This window comes from Triturus cristatus, chromosome 11 (genome assembly GCF_964204655.1).
Source record: "Triturus cristatus chromosome 11, aTriCri1.1, whole genome shotgun sequence".
Classification (NCBI taxonomy): Eukaryota; Metazoa; Chordata; class Amphibia; order Caudata; family Salamandridae; genus Triturus; species Triturus cristatus.
The window spans coordinates 625166135-625188069 of NC_140594.1; the positions used below are offsets into that span (position 1 = coordinate 625166135).

The 21935-nt window shown below is 43.7% G+C and overlaps 1 protein-coding gene across 5 annotated transcripts in view; it reads right to left on the bottom strand.

Moving 5' to 3' along the window:
• ANK1 (ankyrin 1) overlaps window positions 1-21935 on the bottom strand; it is an 826509-nt gene that overhangs the window by 483319 nt on the left and 321255 nt on the right. For all 5 annotated transcript variants that reach the window (XM_085634053.1, XM_085634051.1, XM_085634052.1 and 2 more), the window contains exon 10: window positions 21422-21619. In XM_085634053.1, the coding sequence (XP_085490179.1) occupies window positions 21422-21619 (198 nt within the window). The remainder of the gene's footprint in view (window positions 1-21421; window positions 21620-21935) is intronic.

Consider the following 21935-nt stretch of genomic DNA (forward strand, 5'->3'; position numbering starts at 1 on the left):
ACCTTTTGATGCTGATTGACTCTGCCCGGCTGGGCGGCAAGTATCTTTTACTTTACAAGTTACCTGCTTTGTTGTTTTCCGGGTGAAGTTACTTGAACTCTCATACAACTTGCTGACAAGATCGCCTGAGTATTGTGGGTTGAGGCTTGCTTTACTGCTGCAGTGGGACTGAGCACTTCCATGTGGTGCTTGGTAGGGTTGTAGGTAATTCAACACCTGAAGCTGAGTCCTGATAAACTGGATGTTATTTTAGTGGGCATTGGCTCCACTAGGGATGTACTGGAAAGTAAAATGGACACATTAACTGGTATTCTCTGCCTATTGAGTGATGATCACAAGAAAATTAGGGAATGCGTGCTCTTAGTTGAAACCACTGTGGTCCTGGTGCCATCTGCAACTGAGCAACCTTAAGAGGCAACATTACGATATGCTTAATCAGGTACAAGTGCTGAAGGTTAGAGTTGAAGACCAAGAGGGACAAGCTAGAAAGAATAATCTATTTATAGTGGGCCTACTAAAGAAGATAGAGTAAGCAGTGGCGGCTCACAGAGGGAGTGCTGCGGGGCGGTGGGGCGGGGGAGGGTCAGGGTAGGGGGGTAGTGGACTCAGACATACAACAGACAGGAGTAAAAGTAAGTAAATAAATAAATACAACTATTTACCTTGCGCTCGATGAGCGCAAGGTAAATAGTTTCATTTACTTACTCCACTCCTGTCCGTCGTATGTCTGAGTCCACTACCCCCCACCCTGCCCCTCCCCCGCCCCACTGCCCAGCAGCACTCCCTCTGCAAGCCGCTACTGAGAGTAAGCCTACACATACTGTTTCTAGAAGACAGGATTAAAAAATGGTTGCCCCGGTGTGTCTTTCAAAATTACAAGCACAGGAGAGTGCCCACATGGTGCCATCTTGCCCTTCTAGGCCTGGTGCACCACAGAGACCAGTGGTGGCCAAATTACTACATTATAGAGATCAAGACTATATCCTGACCCATACGCACTGTCATGGCCTTACAATGTTGAAAACGCAAAAGTGTTGCTCTTTCCAGTGAAACTAAGAGTCCAAGATGAGAATACAGTCCTGGGCACACGTAATAGGGTTATCACTATGATTGAAATGTCTCGCTTCACTTGAAATATCTGTGGTCAACACCAGTATGCGATTCAAATCCAGAGAACCCGATGAGACCAGTGTCTCCTCCCAGGTCATCAGACAACTTTTTAGATCCTTCGTTAAACGGCGCACCCGCCTTCCTTATCTTCCCAGAGACACTGTACTGAACTAAACATAGTACCCATGGTAATATTGACGAAAGCTCGTCCATCGGGTCCACACGTCGCTGCAGGCCTTTCCCACACACCCACCCACTTAGGACCACGTGTAATCAGTGGCCACACCGCCCTTTGTGGTTATATACCCGGAGTAGCCCGCCATACTGGGCTCCCTCCCTCGCCCACAAGGAACCAAGAAGTCAACCGGTTTTGGTCTTCCATGATACCCCGCAGCCGGGTTGGAATTATCACCGGCCTCGCAACATCGCAATTTTCCCTGCATCACCACACAGACCTGAAGAAGTCACGGGTTACTTCCCATATGTGACGAAACACGTGTTGGCTGGTTGTTTTCTTTTCTTTTATTAAAGACATTTGAATCGCATACTGGTGTTGACCACAGATATTTCAAGTGAAGCTAGACATTTCAACCATAGTGATAACCCTATTACGTGTGCCCAGGACTGTATTCTCATTATTCGTGTGGGTCCTCAACTCACACATTTATGGGGGTTAGAGGATAGTCCCCCCCGATCTGGCAGCACCGCACATACTCTGTATATAGTAGACACCACGCGAATTAGTGTAAGCGCCAACCTTCCTGTATTTACTAAAAACCCTACACAGACATAGTAAGAGTCCAAGATGATGGGAAGTTTGGGGCCTAGGATTGGCTGGACAGGTACAACTGGGAAAGCAGGAATGATGAGCCTCAGACAAATCTCTCTAGGTCCCAAAAGCAAAAAAGACAGTTGTCCAAGTGCAGGATGGGATTGTACCCTTCCTCTCAACAGGTGTGGGATGAGAAGGAGTCGGGGGACGCAGTGGTAGTCTCACTAAGAGACAGAGATTAAGCTCTTGAGACACTCCGGCTCTCTACTGTGTACTCAGGTTAAGGGGTTGAGAGTAATGACTTCACTGATGACAATAATGAGACCCCTAAGATTACTTCTGGCACATCAGACAGACTGTCCTGGGAGGGGTATGTTGTGTGGTTTTCGTTTTATGTTATTTATAATTGTTCTGTTTTGTGGCTGCTGGAAAAGTATTTATAGGGGTGGGATGGGCTGAGAGAACTTTGGGACATGGGGGTGAATTGATCTTTGAACAGATGAATAGGTAAATGGCTGGTGGTTAAGATCACAGTGGCTGCCTCAAAATATTGATATGGAATTTTAGTGTCTAAACTCCCCCAGTAAATGATACAACCTATAGGCTTATATCAAAAGCCATGGAGCACACATATCATTTCTTCAGGAAATTAATCATTATATGGTTAAAGGTCAGGCACTACAAAAAGATGGAGAGAGCTGATCTACCATACATCCTATTTGCCTTTGCATGAGGGGTGCTGATTTGGATCAGGCCCAGCATCTCATTCCAACCCAAGATGATTAACAAAGATTAAAAGGAGAGGTATGTGAAGGGTGGGGGAAGCCTGGAAGGAAAGGATATTGCGTTGGTGAATGTCTATACAGCCAACATTGCGCAACCATCCTTCCTGGATAGCCTGCCCCCTCAGCTGACTCCCTGCCTTCCCATCCCATCATGCGGGTGACTTTAATTGTGTTGCCCGACACTGTGTTGGATGGATATCACCTACCTCTCCCTTCATCACGGACGCAGATGGATCCCGACAGACACAAGGAAAACAGTCACCCAGGCCCTAGTCAGCAGCAGACTCGACTACGGTAACGCCCTCTACACCGGAGCCCCGATCAAGCTCATCAACAGACTGCAAAGAATCCAGAATGCCTCTGCATGCCTGATCCTCGACGTCCCGCGCCGCGACCACATCACCCCCCACCTGAGGAACCTGCACTGGCTCCCCGTCAACAAAAGAATCTCCTTCAAGCTCCTGATCCACGCACACAGGGCACTCCACAAGACCGGCCCAGCCTATCTCAACAGTCGACTCTCATTCTACGTACCCAACAGGAAACTCCGCTCCGCAGACCTCTCCCTGGCTACCGTCCCACGCATCCGTAGAACCACAGCCGGAGGCAGATCCTTCTCCCACCGCGCCGCCAAGACCTGGAACACCCTCCCCCTCAACCTACGACAAATCGAAGACCTTCTAACCTTCAGGAGACGACTCAAGACCTGGCTGTTCGACCAGTAGGAACAGCACCCCCCCCCCCCCACTCCCCACCCTCAGTGCCTTGAAACCCTTGCGGGTAAGTAGTGCGCTTTACTAATTATTTGATTGATTGATAGAGTAGCTACAGAATTCAAACTGAGGGATGGTAGATGCTTGGAGGACCTATAATCCACTCCAGATTCAGGGGCACATGACTTGCATGTATGCCTGGACAAATCCTTAAGTTGTTCGCTTATGGACAATAGAGTTCTTTGCGCAGAGTACTTCACCAGGACTGTCTCGGACCACTATCCACTATGACTCACTCTCAATTGGGTCAGTAGGTGCACTGATATTCCAACATGGAAGCTTAATGTTGAGCCGCTCGAGGACGCAATATTCAAGATTGAACTTGGAAAGGCAATCAGTAATTATTTTTCTAAAAATAAAGCACGGCCATGTCGATACTGGTTGAACGGGAAGTCTATAAAACAGTCATTAGGGTACACTGCATAGCCACCACTGTGGGGGTTAGGGCCTCCTTACAATCAGAGGAGCTATTGTTTGCCTGGAAGAAAGAAGCCCTAAGCAATCAGCAAATAAGGGATCACCTCTATGATGAGCATGAACAATTATTGCTTTTATTGGATCACCTGAAGGGGTACGTTTGTAGGTGCTATCTCTCTAAAATGCATGCTGAAAGGGAAAAGTCCGGTAGATTGCTGGTGTGGATGGCTAACAATGATAAGATATAGGCCACAATTTTGGGTATTTGAAATAGTGCAGGACATTGGTGCGTTATCAGATGAAAATAATGCAGTGTTTAGGACATATTATAATCAACTTTATACCCTTGGAGAGAACACTGACATACTGGAACTGCTGTAATAAATTCTCAGTGCTATCACAACTACTGATCCGCTGACTGAGGGGTGAGGCAATGATATTGTGGCACAGGAGATCTGAGCGGCTATAACAAAAAAACTGGATTGCGGTAAGGTTCCAGGTTCAGATGGGCTGCCCCTTGAATTTTAGGCTTTATTTATGGATACATTTGCTCCTAAACTGACTGCTGTTGATTGCGAAACTGGAAAGGCTGGATGCCTGCCTCATATTGAGAGAAGTGATTATAGTTGCCCTTCCAAAAAAGGGTAAGGACTTTACCTATGTCACCTCATATCGGCCATAGTCGATTCTCAACATCAACAATGAAATAATGTACAGAATGCTGGTTTCCCAATTACTGCCCAAAATTGATGACTTGATAACCCTGACCCATCCAAGTTCACCCCCAAGCGCAGCATAATGCCTGATAAAGGTTCTTGATTTTGAGTTATTAGATTATCCCAAGGCACTAGTATTATCCATTGACATAGAAAAGGCCTTTGAATCCCTCAAATGGGAGTATCTGTACTAGGTAAAGGATGCAAAGGGACTGGGGCAAGGATTCCTTAAGAGGATGAAATTGTTGTATACAGATCCCCAGACCTGCATCAGAACAGGGAGACTCCTCTTGGACGTTTGTATAATAGAGAGGGAAACGAGGCAGGAATGTCCACTACCTTCCATAATATTTCCCATTGCATAAGCCGACACAGTAAGGCAACAGTGCAGTTATCGGGGTATTAGAGAGAATGAGGATGTTCTCTACGTCTTGTTTTATGCTGCTGACATCCTCCTCTACACGTGAGGGGAGCATGAGACTGCAGGGAGCAATTGATGAGCAGGAAACCTTTGGGGGATGTCAGGACTGAAGGTGATTTGGGGCACATTGTGTGGGTACCTGATGCACAACCCTAGCAATGAGGAATGGCCCTATGATTTGGGAAGTGAATTGCAGTGGGATCCATCCGCAATTACTTAGCTGGGTATTTGAGTATACAGAACAGAGGAGTATCTCCTGGAGGGTAATATCAGAGCTGTGAAGTCCTTTCTCAGATACTCTATTAAATTCTGGGTGACCTTTCCCCTGTCGGTCATGGGGAGAATTGCTCTTTCCAAAATGGTCTTACTGCTGAGGCTATTATATTTATTTTCTGCCTCACCAATCGATAGGGGCATCTTCCGAGAATTGGATGGGATGCTTGCGGGGCTGATATGGGGAAATGACAGATGCAATATATTGTCGAGTAAACTGTGGATGCCGATAGATGAGGGTGGCGAGCTGTTTATGACCTTGAACTTTATTATTTAGCAACATAATTACAATGGGTGAACAGGTGGAGAACAGGATAGCTGCAAACCACTAGATGTACAGAAGTCATCAGTCCTCGCAGACAGCGCTTGCAAGATTATTGCTTAACTCTCCTAGGGATCCATTGCCACAAACAGAAGCTATTTAGTGAGTACAGTGCAATATGTATGGAAAACAGCATTGCAGAGAATGCATTGTATATTCCCCTTTGCATGAGAACTCTCTCTTGTGGTACTGAGAGCAATACCTCATCAGGGGAGCTGGGTGGGCCTCAAGGACTGGGAGAATGGAGGACTTACAATGGTTGGATGTCTTTAAAGAGCAGGAAGAATAGCAAGTCTTCTTGAAACATATGAGATCCTAGTTGGCCAATTTTTGCTGTACAGGAGTGCCCGATACTGACTAGCTACGGACAGGCGCGATGACTTTTATAAAAGAGGTCGCTGAGAGGGTTATATTGAATGCACCTGCTGCATGTATACTAGGCGTATTCTCTAGGACGAAGGGCAGTAGGGTGATAAGCAGAATTATTGATCTGGCCCTCTTCTTAGCTAAGCAAACGATTTCTATGAGCTGGAAAAGCACGACTGACCTGAGTAGTTAGAAATAGTGTCTAGAAGTTAAAAAACAAATGGGATCATAGCAAGGAAAGGGCCTTAAAGAGGGAGGTAAGAAAAGGTAGAAAGTGCTCAGAAAATGCATAGGCATGGGGTAATATTATGTTCCATATGCCAGAAATGGACAGCACCAGTAAGATACACATGCGAGAAAGCATAGAGATGGGCAAATAAAGGAGAGTAAATGCTGGTTGCTGTTGGGGTGCACAGAAATATGGCCGCCTTATGCTTCTGCATGCCCCTTCTCTGCATATTTGAGCACAGATATGAACTTACTCCTAGGCAAACCAAGGGTCCCCAACGCCTCGTTTCCACCCATATCTTACCGATTTTATTTGAATGTTCTTCTTGTCCAGCAGCAGAGTTATAGTTGGAAGTTTAGTTCATTTCTTATTGTTTGTTTGGGCAATGTATTACATAATATGGATTGATATATATGACTAACATGATTGTGGGAGAGAAAGGAAAAAAGAAAACCTTTAATATGGCCTCTGCATTACACGTAGGATATGTCAAGAAGGCTCAGTGTTTGCAATGGGTCTTCTCCCAAAATTATATAGTGTTCATTAAGGGATGGTAAATGCAATGATGTATCTGTACTCAGTTATGTAAAAGTTTTTTTTTTTTAAATGTCACGATGGTAGAACCTTCCAACAGGGTTCCTTTCCTTTCTTTCTTCATCAAGAGCTGGCTTTTTATAGCTCCTAGATTAAATGGCATCTTTCGGTTTATAGGTAGGAAAAACCCCTTTAACAAAACATCAGTCCATGCTCAGTACTTGGGTTATAGTTCTAGCTGGCTGTACAAATACGTCCTCTGTACTCTGTGAAATATGGAAATATAGATAAGTCAAGTGAACTGCATAGTATGTAATCTTTCTACTAAGAAACTACAACTGTTTTTCAGCTTTGCGGCTGACAATCACAGATTTGCATTTTGAGCTGTTGCTTCTGCAGAGGTCAAAAGCCTATCACGATTCAATTTTTTTTACCGAGATTCTGATGCTAGAAAAGCTTAGAGAGGCTTTGTTGTCCCACTCTGTAAATTTTTCAGGCCAGCCCTGAGTTTAACTCCTTTGAACTCAACACAGATGTGAATCCACTGAGGGTGATCCACCTTTTTATTGCATTGATCATCATCACAAAGACTGGGTACACAAAATGTGCAGAATCTTGCTAAATAAGGGTGGCTATTGCCCCCTTGATAGCAGTGGACTTCTAGTCCAGGGGCTCAATCCCTTTTTACCTATACTCCTGAGCAGGGACTGTCTGTGGACTCAACCCTGTTAAAAGCCCATCTGTTCCCTATAACTGCTGTCCTTGCCTTCATCGTGTGTGGGAAACGGATGAAGAATCAGTATGTGTTTGTGTGTTTGTGCCCATGGTGTTTTTAAGTTTGCTGCTAAATTATGGGAAAGGTGTATTTGGGATATGCTACAAATCTATAAAGCTCGTAGCGTGTCTACTGTCCTCTATGGTGCAGGGGGTTGGGGATATTCATCCAATAGCATTCTACAACTAGAGGAACATCTTTTCCTCAAAACGTTACTGTGCCTACCCAAATCCACTTCAAACAAATTAATCCATAGAGAGTTAGGGATTTATCATTTATCTGATATGATCTCCTTAAAGCCATTGATGTTGTGGCGATCTGTTTGGCTGAAGGACGAGACTTCCTTAAACAGGGCGGTAGTCACTGACTGTCTTTCCCATGATAACTATCTCAACATTCCATGGCTAAAATATGTTGTCTCTAGTTTTAGAGATATCTATGGATTGGATGTTACTAAGGATTGTTATGCTGCCTCAGTTTTGTCTAAAGTTGAGATGAAGACTATTTTTATGACCTATTGGGGGGCGAGACGGAAGGTGAGGGCTGGTCTTTTAGTTACCAGCATATTCTATAACAAACATGTGGATGGAGATGGGTAGCAAATCTATCTCAGTAATGTTACCAGAGCTTCCCACCGATTTGTGTTGACCAGACTAAGACTTGGTATTGCACATAACCAGATAGCCTTCCCCTCTCCTAACTCACACCCGGTAGGACCCTGTCCCTGTGATGGTACCTCTGCACAAAGCACTTTGCATCTACTTCTAATATGTAAATTGTCTTACCATTTGCGAATTTACTTTTTAAAACCAATTTTTGTGAAATATGGTGTACGTACTGTGCACGATTCTATGAAATTGCTTTTTAATATGCGTGAAGTAGATATCTGTTTTTTTACTGCTACCTACCTTTTTAAATGTATTCAAACAAGGAAAAGTCTGATGTTTTACTCATTTGTAAGGCTCATTTGTATCACTGTATCTAGAATGATGCTATTTGGTGTTGTTGATTATATATGCTTTTATGGTCATTATTGCAATGTATCGAATAAAGCTTTATGAAATTGAATTGTGTGTGTGTGTGTGTGTGTGTGCACCTGCGTCTGTGCTCCTTTGGTGCTGGCTAATTTGTGGGGTCTGTTAGGCAGCTGTGTGCATGCTGCACAAGATGATGGGTTTGCTTAGGAAAAGCTGGCTATATCCATACTGGACAAACCTGCTTGCATCTACAGCATCCCAAGTCTCCCACTCTACAATAAATGATGTACCTGGGTCAACAACCCATTCATCTGCAAAGGAGGCGGCATCCGATTACCTGAATGAAATTCCTCTCAATCTCCCTATTCCTGTGTTAGCTGGTTCTCCAGGCACTAGGAAAGGAGCTGACACAGAGGTGTCTCTGTACAATCCACACATCAATTAGAACCCACTCAAACTGGTTTGAACTGTGACCCAAGCAAACTGGCCAATTACAAGACTCTGGAGGTTAGAGGGTCGCTTAAATTTTTGAATAAAGCAAACCCTCTGGCATCCATCTTGGCCACCATAGAAGAATACGTATTGCCCCCCTTGGCCAATATTCAGTAAATGTCAGGAAACAAAGGAGGCTTGTACACCAGTGTAGGAAAAAGACATCTGAGTATAAGTGGACCCTTTGTTGTGTTTCTGCTCTCCATGCAGACTGGGCCAAAGTCTAGAAATATCGAAGGAAGCCTTGCTCAAGTGACCTCTGGAGAAAAGGAGAACTTGCCGGCAGAAGGAGTTTAACTGCACCTAGCAGAATAATGCGACCTGATCCCATGAAGGCCTACTCATGGTCCACCTCACCAGATGATGTGCATCAAGGAAGCCTCATAGGACAGAGGTCACTGAGAAGCCATGAGATTACCACAGCACAGCAGACCAAGACAAAGGAAGAACGACCGAAACATATAATCTGAGTCATGGAGCAATATAATCCATGAAGAGTGTGAGACTGCACCCTGTGCACCCGTGTGGTACCTCCATCCACCCTTTCCAATTCTTAAGAAATCATAAGCAGTCTATCTTCAGAACTCCAGCATAGGAGCCAGTTATGTCGACTGGAGGAGGAGCTCGTCCTCAACCTGTAACACTTTAAACTATATTCCTATATCATAAGGCAACATATATATTAATTTGTGCAGTTTCACTTAACCCATAAATCTGTAGTCGAGATCACAGTAACATCTGGCAAAACAAGTTATTGCAGAAGGCACCAGTTCCAGACAACCTTCAACATGACCATTAGATGCTGGGATACAGGCCCCTGTAAAGAAGGTCACCCTTGGGAATTCACAGTGGAAATTGGCCCACTACTATATGTGTCCCGTTGTATGTGATTTCATAGAAAAATTGTTTTCATGGAATACTGTTTCTGAGAAACCATTTAACCTAAACTGTTTAATGGAAATTTTCAGGATGAATGGCATTTACCATTTCATAGAAACCAATTCATAGAATCCTTTTTTCGGATTTGGTTTTTGAATGCTTATTTTTTAAGGTGTAAATGCAATGCTTGCAGGACTTAATTTCAGAAACCTTTTTGTCAGAGGCATGTATTTCAGTGCTTAGCTTCAGGGGACATTTTGCATTTATATGTTTCACTCTAGCAAACAATTATTTTGTATGCTTTTAATTCTCTGACCCTGCACCACCCCTCATTATCATCCAATCCTGAGCTTTGCACAACCCCAAAACACCCTCCATCCCTGCCCCCTAAAGCCCGCAACATGCCAGAACTACACCGATTCCTGACCTCTATAGTTCACCCATCCCGAAATCCTAAAATCTCTTTCTACCTCTATACTCTGCCCATATCTTTTTTCAAACTCTTTTTATTGAGCCGAAATAGACAATAAATACCAAAAAAGCAGGCTAACAAAAATATACATTGATTACAAAAAGCAGAGGATAAGGTGCCACAGTGCATATTTCAAATGAAACAAATTAGCAGCACTGACAGATAAATCCAAGAATAGTATACACGAGTCCTTTTTTCAATAGTAGCTGTTAAAGTGCTGCTGTGCCTTTAGTACACTTTTCCATTAAAAAAAAGGCAAAATTGAGAGAAATGCTAATACAAACTTCTATAGTCAGTAAATTAACTCTTAAGATCATTGCTTTCTCCTCCTATTCAACATGACAAAATACATATAAAGAGCAGTAAATAGCATCATAAAATAACATGGTGGATATTTCACATAGGACAGGTTAAAAACATATATATTCATAGCCTAGCAGCATCGAAACAAGTCTTAAAATCGTTACTTTCTCCTTGCAGCACTGTAATCAGCAAAATGAAATATATATATAAAAACTGCAAACAACATCCATAAAATTCCATGGTGCCTATTTCATACAGAGCAGGTTAGCAGCCTACACATTCATGACCTGATAGCATAAAAACACAATCGTTTTTCTAAAACAAAAAAAAGAAAATATTGAAGTGCAACTTTGCTAATAATAAACATTTCCATTACGAAGGGAGGGCTCTAGGGAAGTGCTGGGGCAAAATACTATAACCAAAATCAATAAATTGACTCGTGAAACATGATATACTTGATTGTAACTTCATGGGACAGTAGAGTGACACTAAATTATTCTTGCAACCATTGCAAGCACAGATATATAAAAAAATAAACAAGGGAATTTTTTTTTAGACTTTTTCTATTGTATAACTATGTCACCGGTTGGTTTCAATAATCTCTAAATGATGCCATATGGTTTACAAACCTCTTCATGCTACCCACACATTTCGTACATGCCTCTTCGAACTTCTTGGTCCTAAACATTTTTCCTTCCAGCCCCGTAAAGTTGGAACCAAACATTTTCTCCAATTTTGGAGAATAAACTAGCGGGCATTCATTAGTGCAATGGACAAGAAAAACTGTTCCTTCCCAACCCCACTGATTCTCTAGCCAGCAAGATGGAATTGATAGAGGGCCTTCCAGGAATGGACCAGAGAAGACAAAACTAAATCTTAGAGATTCTGTTTACTCTCGAAGAAATAACAACTCCAAAGTGTACCAACAGCAACACTATGAGGAGAACCAGCAGATAGGCACATTCTTGGCCTGGTTTACTCGAATTAAGCAGGATAAATCAATAGTAAGGCAAATTGAGAATTCAGTAGCTCATAGGATGGTAACAGCTAGAGGAAGTAGCCCACGTTCTCTTACAGCACTATAGAAGTCTATATGAAGCTAAGTACTCTGTTACATTGTCTTGTATAGAACAGTACTATGGTTCTGCACAGCTACCCCTACTACCAAACTCCCTGGTTGAGGCAATCTCAGGCAAAATAACAACAGCTGAGGATTATGAAGCACTCCAAATAATGCCAAATGCAAAAGCATGTGGGAATGACAGATTCCCATCTGAATTTTATAAAATATTCGCAACAAAATTGGTACCTTTTTTAACAGATTTATTTAACTGTATAAAGGAAAGCAGGATGTTACCCCCACCTTCAGGGAATCCACTATAGTGAGCTTTTTCAAAATAGATTAAAATGCTATGAACGTGAACTGCTATCGACCAACCAGCATCCTCAACGTAGATTACAAACTACTGATGAAAGTAAGGGATACCAGGATCATGCCAGCTGGTCGGCTTTTAATTCATAAGGACCAGAGTCAGTTCGTCTCCAATCGTCTTAAGGCAGAGAATACTCATTTTTTAATAGAGGCAATAGGCTTTTTTTCATGTAATCAAACAAGCACATCGATAATAATGATGGGTGCTGAGAAGGCGTTAGATTTGGTCAATTGGGAGGCCCGGTTTTTTAGCGTATGTAAATTTGGGTTCCCCCAATTTATTTCAATGCTTATGAATTTATTTTAAGTGGCACAGACTAAGGTATTAGCATGGCGTGTGTGGTGGTAATCAATAGTGGCACCCGTCAGGGGTGTCCTTTGTCCACAATATTGTTTACATGTTTTATAGGGACACTAGCAGTGAAGTTACATAGCAATGGCGCATTAGTGCATCAGTGGAGGGGATGTCCAAGTTGAAGCTTTTTGCATGTTACATTATTTTGGATTCAAAACTAGATAGAGAGAATGTGCAGGGGACTCTCAATATGATTAAGGAATTAAAAAGTATTGGTGGATATAGGATTAATCAAAATAAAACAGAATTATTGTTCTTTAATGCATTGGCTGCAGATCTTCCAGATTCCTTACAGCAGCAGGGGAGTTCGAAAAGTTCAATACGGTACTTATGAATATATCTTACTAACAATTTCCTTCAGTTATTTCACCTGAATTATATGGTAATGCTGTGGAAAATCAACAGGTTACTGGAAAAATGGTCACTTCTTCCCCTGACAGTGATCGGAAGGGTTGCACTCATCAAGATGTCCATTTTACCCTAACTTTTATCCTTTTTTCCAACGTACCGATAAAAATAAGCAATAGTTATTTTCAGGAGCTCGGTTCATTTATAAGAAGTTGTGTTTGGAATAAGAAAGCCCCTATGGTTCCAAATGGTCTGCCCATTGAGCTCTTTAAATGTACAGCAAGTGTGGTGGCATCATATCTATTAGACATGTTCAATGAGGCGCGGAAACGGGGACGGTTACCGGTTGACCAGCGAACGGCTACCATCGTGGTCATTCCCAAACCCGGCAAGCCGGCGAACCAGTGTAATTCTTATAGACCAATATCCCTGTTGAATGCAGAGGTTATAATTCTGGCTAAGGTCCTAGTCTCTTGGTCCCCATTACAACCCTGATACACCCTGACCAATCGGGCTTTATGCCCCGCAGAAGCACCAGACTCAATCTTCGACGCCTTTATGGGATGATGCACATAGTAAAGACAAACCTGGGGATGGAGGCAGCGCTCCTTTCACTTGACGCCCGTATGGCGTTCGATGGTATAGAATGGCACTACTTGTTTGAGGTCCTAGGGCAGTTTGGGTTTGGTCCACACTTCCAGTCCTGGGTGAAGTTATTATACTCACATCCTCTAGCCAGAGTTCAGGTAAATGATACGGTCTCGCGCGCTTTTGCGCTTCACAAGGGCACACAGCAGGGATGCCCTCTGTCACCGATTTTATTCGCGTTGGCACTCGAGCCACTCACGGCCTGGGTGAGAGGAGACACAGTGATTGCTGGTATTCCGGGAGGGGAGCTGTGGGAGGAACGAATATCGCTCTATGCTGATGATGTCCTTCTCTACGCGACCGCGGTTTACAATAAGGCGACTGCTGCAGATCTTTAAACTCTTTGAAGGGTATGCCGGGTACCAAATTAACTGGGATTAGTCCCTCCTGTACATGCTTTCGGACGGATCACCTCCAAGGCTTGGAGCCGACACACAGTTGATGGTTAAAGATAGCTTTAAGTATTTTGGGATACGAATAACAAAAACTGACACAGCCTTCCAGACTGAGAACCTACAACCACAGCTGGAGCGCCTAAGAAGGGACATTACCTATTGGAGAAAGCTGCTGCTGTCCCTGATGGGGAGGGCGGTGCTATATAAGATGATGTCCTTACCCCGCATGCTCTATGTACTACAAAACACCCCATGCCCAATCCCCAACAAATTCTTTAGGGAAGTTGACAGTGAAATTAGGACGCTGCTGTGGGATGGTGGGGGTACGAGAATCGCGCTAGCCAAACTACAGAGGGTGTCTATGAGGGTGGGTTGGCTATTCCGAACTTAAAGAAATATTATTGGGCCTCACATCTAATGGTAATTAAGGACTGGGTATTTGCAGATAGGAACGATCCAGCGTATAGGGTGGACCACTGGGCCAACGGGACAGGGGGTCACTATATCGTAGGAAAAAACTGTGAGGCAGGCCACCACATACTCGTCGTCGACATGTGGGCAAAGGGCAATTAGTTTCTCGGCTGGGCTGAAAAATTGACAGGACAGACCCCTCTCTGGGACAGTGATATGCTTACTTTTTCTGAATTACAGACTGATTACCAGTTGGCGGAAATAGAACATTACAGGTATCTACAGCTGAGAGAGGCTTTGAACAAATATTTAAAGGAGGGGGAACAGGTACCCGAATATAGCCCACTCGAACATAGATTGCTACTAGACCCAATACCGGAAAAAGCATTGTCATGTACCTATAGAAAGATAATCAATAATGCCCCAGATCTCCAGATAAAGTTAAGAGAGTCCTGGGAATCTGATGTAGGCTTACTAGAAGATGACGACTGGGCAGAGGTGATACCAAGCCCAAGGGAGGTTGCGATTAGAGCAAGGTTCAGGCTGGTTTAATTAGGAATAATTCAAAGATCCTACTCCACTAGTATACTCATGTTCAAACTGGGACGCATTCCTACAGAACACTGCCAGAGGGGATGTAATCAAAGAGGTACCTTCTTTCATATGGTGTGGGAATGCCCGGTCATCCAGCGTTATTGGCAGCAAGTGGTATGCATAATGTCAGAGGTGGTGGGACAGGAGGTTCTTCTTGTAGCCCGGTGGCATGTATTATGTGTCTCAGGAGAACCAGCATGGCCTAAATACCAAAACATATGGCTATTAGTGGCCGCAATGGTGGCTAAACGGAACATTGCCAGGGCCTGGTGTCCACGCAAACACCAACAGCGACACAATGCAAGCGAGATATGGACTGGTGATGCAACGCAGAAAAGACAATATACGAGAGCAGGGGCTGTCCCAAGAAATGGGGAAAAGTATGGCAACAGTGGGAATCCTATAGGGGTAACTGGGAGATACCTGAAAGCTGGAAAAGGGAGAGGGTGGGGGAAGAGACTTGTATCAGGTTGAGATTTTGATTGTAATGTGTTCATTGCCGTATACGAATATTGATTGCTGATTGTGCAATATTGTGCTGAGGAGGTATAAAATATGAGACTCATGATAATGCTATATTTGATGCTGACTTATGTTTAATAAAAATATTTTTTTTTTAAAAAGAAAGGCCCTATGGTGATATGCTCAGTTGCTGAAATATGGACATTGTCAAAGGAAAAGAAAATGCAGCGCTTACAGATGTAGGTGTGAGTTGTGTGTGCAGAGCAGCTGGGTAAGTGGATAGAGTGAAAAGACAGTGGTGAAGAGTAAAGAGAGATGGCTAAGGTATGAAAATGGAGGATTTCAGAGGAAAGTGAGGACAAAAGGGATGCTATCATCTAATGGAGTGTGAGACTCCAGAGGAAAGCAATGTGTACATGAGTGATTGGGACACTCTGAACACCACTAACCCCCTGCATAGACCTTAGTACTGTTTAATTTACCATTTCATTTTTTCAGAATTGGAACAATTTCAAGATGATTCTAGAAGTGGGGTGGTGAAATGTTTTTGGTGTGGAAGTGACGGGTATCTTTCTAATAGCCTGGAATGCTTAGCTAGGCTTTCATCTTGTAACAAATGTGAGAAAAAGGGACATTGTGCCCGTATTTGCAGAGGTACCAAGAAGAGTGTAAACAGTGTGGAAGAAGAGGAAGGAACATTTGTGTTCAGTGTGAGAAATGATGGGATGGTTGATGCAGATCCCATTGAGATGCCAGAGTGTCAAATTGTGGTTGATGGTAAAATAATATCAGTACTTGCTGAATCAGTATCCCCGTACACCATGATGGGTGATAAGAATTGGGACTTGATATTTGACAAGGAAGAAATAACCATGCAAGATCCAGATATAAATCCTGCTGGGTATGGCGGAAAGAGAATAGATGTGTTAGGATACTCTGTGATGAGGATTCAATTTGAAAATCGTTAAACTGCCAGCAAGGTTAGTGTGGACAGAAAAGGAGATAACCTCTTGAGTTGGAAACACCAGGGGGACATGGGGATAACCCTTAACCCCAATGCCAAGCAGAAAGTGTTGGTAATGGTGGATGAAGGGTCTTCTGATGAAATACGCTCTGAATTTCCCAAAGTATTTTGTAACAATTTGGGTTTATTGAGGAATTGTGAGCACAAGATTGTGTTAAAAAGTGGTGCTGTACCATTTGTGTCCAAAGTTAGAAAGGGTCCCCATGTGATGTTGGCCCCACTTGAACAGGAACTTATGAAACTGAAAAAAAGGTATGATTGTAGGGATAGTGTTCGGAGTGGATGGCCCCAATAGTTTTGGCACCCAAGAATGGCGGTAAAGCGATTCGCATGTGTGTTGACTTAGGAGAGTTGAATAGATATATCTGGGTTGACAGACAACCTTTGCCAAACATCTTGGAGACATTGGCACTGATTAAGAATGCAAAGATTTTCAGTGTTATGCATTTATCCTTGGCTCATCATCAGTTCATGCTCCATCCATATTCCAGATACTTGAGCTCCTTTGTGACTCCTCTGGGAGCATTCTGCTTTATCTGCATGCCATTTGGTCTTGCCTCTGCCGCTGCATGCTTCCAGATGGTCAAGAAGAAGGTGTTTGCGGGTCTGTGCAAGGTGATATTTTTCCAAGATGACATACTGGTCTATGGTAGCGATCGATGTGCAAGAACATGATGAGATTTTGTGGAAAGTGTTGGGGTGTCTCCAGGAGGCAGCTTTGGTTGTACAAAACCTAAAAGTGTTAGTTCAGGTTGCCGACAATAACGTATTTAGGTCATACTATCTCTGGGGAGGGGATGAGTCCTAAGACTGATTTAGCAAGTAACATTGTGCAAGCCCCTAGACCGGAGAACAGAGATCAGGTGCATTCGTTCCTTGGATTGGCAGAGTTTTGTTTGAAATTCATCTTTACGTATGTCAGTATTTCCAAGCCATTGAGGAGTTTGTTTAAGAAGGGCAGTCAGTTTAAGTAGACAGGAGACTGTGATCAAGCGTTTGGCTTCATTAAGGATTCTATTGCAAAATTGCCAGCCCTGGGGCATTTTGACACAAACAAGAAGACAATTTTAACCACAGTATTAGGGGTCTGGGTGCTGTTCTGGCTTAGGTAGACACTGGGGAGGTTAGGTTTGAGGCTTTTGCCTCTCGTTTATTGAAAGGAGCGGAAAAACACTATTCAGTCATTGAACGAGAGGCATTAGCTGTGCATTGGGCCATCCTTCACTTCAAATGTTTTTTTGTCGGGAATACGTTTCACAGTAAGGTCTGACCATAGGCCTCTCAAACTGATTTTCATGTGCAGGGACTTAGAGAATCTTTCTCCCAGGATCAGGAGGGGGACAGAAGGTCTGTCTAATTATAATTGTACAGTTGAGTATGTACCAGGTTCTAGAAACAGTGCAGGCGATTGCTTATCAAGAATGCCAACCAGTGGTGTGAGTAATTCCAAAATGGGGTTGGGGAACTGGGTATGTGAACTGGCATGAAAGGACAGTGAGTGGGAGGAGGTCTCAATGGATCCTGACATGGAAGTGCTTAAGGAGTTCATTGTGAAGGGGTGGCCGGACAAGACAGAGATACCATCAGCTTTAGGTGGGTTTTTTCTGTTGAAGATGAGCTAAGTATTGTGGAAGGGAAGATATTTAGAAGAAAACGAGTTGTACCCCCATGTGTCTTGAGGGAAAATCTAATTAATCTAGCTGATGAAGGGCACTTGGGCAGGAGTAAAACCAAAGTAAGATTGTGTGAATTATATTGGTGGCCAAGAATGGACCATGAGTTGGAGGTAGTTGTCAAGGTTAGTTGGCATTGCACAAACGACAATAAGTCTAAAAATACCCATACTACTTCGTAGTCCCCGTTTGAGATCCCGGAAGAGCCATGGACCAAACTAGCATTGGACACTACTGGTCCTTTTGATTTATCAAACCATGATGAACGCTTTGTAATACATTTGGTGGATTATACATCCAAATGGGTGGTCACGAAGTGTGTGTCTATAGTAAATACTAAAACAGTTATTGAGCTCCTTAAAGAGGAATTATTAAGGGAAGGCATACCAAAGAGTCTAGTCACAGACAATGGGGTGCAATTTGTATCCCAGGAGATGTCTGATTTCCTGAGAGAGCCCTGTATTATACATCCCAAAACAGCTCATTATTCGCCTCAAGCGAGCTGCTTGGCAGAGAGCATGAATAGATTGGCAAAAGGTTGTGCAGAGTGCTCTTTTACCATCATCTGCGGCATTGAGGGGCAGGAGGCCTCATTGTAAACTAAATCCGGTCTGGTTGAAATAAAGCACAGAAGTGAAGAGGAAATGGTCAGATGATGAGCTGAAACTACGTAGACAGGGACATCAACTCAAGTATAAAGCACGTTTCGATGTAAGGAATTATGTATGTGATGGTGATTGGAAGGTAGGAGTCAAAGTGCTGGCAAAAAGGTCTGGGACAGCGAGGAAAGGGCAGTCAAAATATATGGGTCCTTTTATAATAAGTGCAGTAAGGAAAAATCCTGCGGTTTTAGATCATGGTGATGGGTGGCGTTTATCTAATTTAGCAAAAGTTAGAAATCCCACTGTCCAAGACCCAAAAATCCTTTTATGGATGATTTAAATTTGGATGCAGCTGTAACTAAAAGGTCATCGGTCAAGCCCAAGTGGCAAGATGATTATGTAATGTAAGAACAAGGGAAAAAAATCCTTGTGACAATGTCAATGTTTTAGTGTTCTATTTATGTATGGAAAATGATTGAGATGTTATAATGTAATACGTTATCTTGGCTTTATCCTTATCCTGCACTGGTTAAGCAGATTATTTTTTTTAGAATACTGATTTAATTGTTGTTTTTGGAACTTTGAGTTATCTATCCTTTAGTTTTACTATTATAAGGAGGGAGAAGTGTTATGTTTTACTTTTGACTCCTCTGCAGCAATTTGTAGAAGGTTGGGCACGTCATCAGGGTTGGAAGGTGATGTCACTACACGAGCTCCGCTGTTGGAGGAGGTGGTGGTGACAGTTGAGGGACAGGAGTGCTGCTCGGAGGGTTGGTGGTTGATTGCTGTAATAAAGGTTTCAAATCCACTTGAAGAGCATTTTGAAACTTAACAACAAACACCCTACGCAGAAAACAGAACATGAAGTAGAAAATATTCACGAACCACGTAATCAGTAAATAAAAACGACATGGCAAACATTCTCAATTGACCTGCCTTTGGAAAGATGTGGATGTGGAAGAACTCCGACTCGTCCACTGATTGAAAATATTCCTACTCACTGTCCTCAGGGGGTAAATTTCCAGCTCCACTGCTTACGACCAAACCCAACAGCAGTAAAAACAAGCATTGGCATAGCCAATATGTTTCGCCTTTGGGACCTTATAAGTGTTTAGTCATGCAACAGTTGCATAACTAAATACTTATAAGGTCCCAAAAGCGAGACCTATTGGCTATGCAAAGCGGCCCTGTGGCCGCGAAAGTGAAAGTGATCGCGATCAAACATCAAAGGGGCCGTGCGGCCGCGAAAGTGAAAGTAATGGCGGAAAAGCGCGACGCGCGTGTCCGCGCACATGCACTGCAGCTCTAGGCTGGCCTGGTAGCACTTTTTGGAGCCCTCTCAATAAGTCTCGCCAGACCAGCGCATGCGCTATGTCAGGCGAGACCTAAAAAACATCCCTAAGGTGATACAGACGATGCCCGGTTCACTGCTGACGTCAAGGCACGTCAAAGACATTACGGTTACGCGCACGGCTACGGGCGAAGCACACTATTTTGAACTTTTAAAGAAAGGCAACTGCATTTTCCATGTCAGCCGAAAGATGGCAGTCACACCTTTGAATAACAGATTCAGGCTTCAGAAACGGAAAACATGCACTTGTCATCACAGGAGGCACATAAAACGGTAAGCCGTGCGCGAGGGACGGGTTTATACCAGGGTCAATGGAGGCAGCAGTATGTGCCAGCAGGGAAGGGAATGCCTAACTAATAGCAACCGGTATGTTAAATGTTGATCCTTGTATGCAGATATGGACTCGCAGACGATGGGCTCTAATGATGAGAGAACGACGCTGACTGCATCTGGCCTTGCTTATATCGGCGATGTGAGTCAGAGATGTGAAATATATTTGCTGCACTCACTCCTCAGCAGCTAAATGACATTACCATTATCATCATAGCAAACTGACCCTTACATATACAGGCGAACAGACGCATTCTATAAAGAATTCCGCAGTAAAACAAAGTCTTTGGATGGTTGGTAGGGCTGGGGCAAAAACAGTTACACAGCACATGGTAGCCTTGAACTTTGAAAGGTGCACACTAACTCGTGATTGACTCTTCCTAAGGCCCAACAGCCTTTGCTGGGTGGGGGGTCTGATCTGCTGGAATTTCCCTTCAATATCCTACGGTAAGTCCTTTTGTGCTCAGGCCTCAGACAACACCAGGGGCAGATATACTAAAATTTGATGCAGAGTAACGCTGCAAGACAACTTGCTGCGCTGCGTCAAATGTAGAGGGCAGGAATGCCCCATATCTACTAAGGTATGTTGCATTCCTGTTCTCGCTCTGCGCTGGTGCAGTGGTGGCTGCCAAGCACCAAAGCAGGCACACTTGCAAAGATGCAAAGGTGTCTGTGTTGAAGGCAAAATAGTTTTTTTTAAGGAACAGACACCTTCCTGCACAAAAACAATCCTCTGAGGCTATTTCCTATTTTCATGTGTGCTTGCACATGTAGAAAGAGGAAATAATAAAGAGAAATAAACATATTTCTTCTCATTATGCCTCCCCTGGGATGGTGTAGCATTTTGGCGCATTCCCAGGTTTACTATTGCTAGTAAATCTGGGAATGCGCCAAAAACCCTTCAATGGATGTGTGGGAACACCCACGCTCCACCCGTGGAACACCTTCCAAGGCACAGAGTAACGCAGGCAGCAACGTGCGCTGCCTTGCTTTACTCCAGATTTACTATGCAACGCTGTGGCATAGTAAATCTCATTTAAGGGCTTGCGTGATGCAAGGGAAATGCAAGCCCTTAATAAACCTGCCGCGAGGATTAGGATTTAATTACGTCAATGAATACTCAGGTCCCTGAGGCGCACCATTACCCCCTTCTGCCTTTCCATCGCCCATTCATACTTACCAGGGCCCTGGCACTGGGCTTGGCACCCTTGTCCAGTAAGACCTTTGCGACACGATGGTGTCCACAGTGCGCTGCCACATGTAGCGGGGTCAGGTGGTCCAGAGTGATGTCATCGATGTCCGCGTTGTACTGCAGGAGCAGGCGCACACAGTCCAGGTGGTCTCCTTGAGCTGCCATGTGGATGGGTGAAAGGCCATTCTGGGGGCAGAGAAAGAGTGGTTGTTAAGATAGTAGATACACTAACAGAGATGTAAGGGGCATAGTGGGAACCACAAGGACAGGCAGATGGGGACATGATCTGGGGCAAGATGAGAGGAGAAGGAGAATTCAAGAGAGGGAGCACAAATGAAAGAGAGAGAACAAGACTGGAATAGAGAGAGTACCAGAGCAAAGGAAGTTAAGAACAAGAAAGGAAAAAAAGATACAAAGATCAAGGATGCAAGTAGGAAATAACATTATCAGAAGAGACAGAGAGACGAAAACGGTAAGAAAGACAGCATAAGAATAGCGGGGA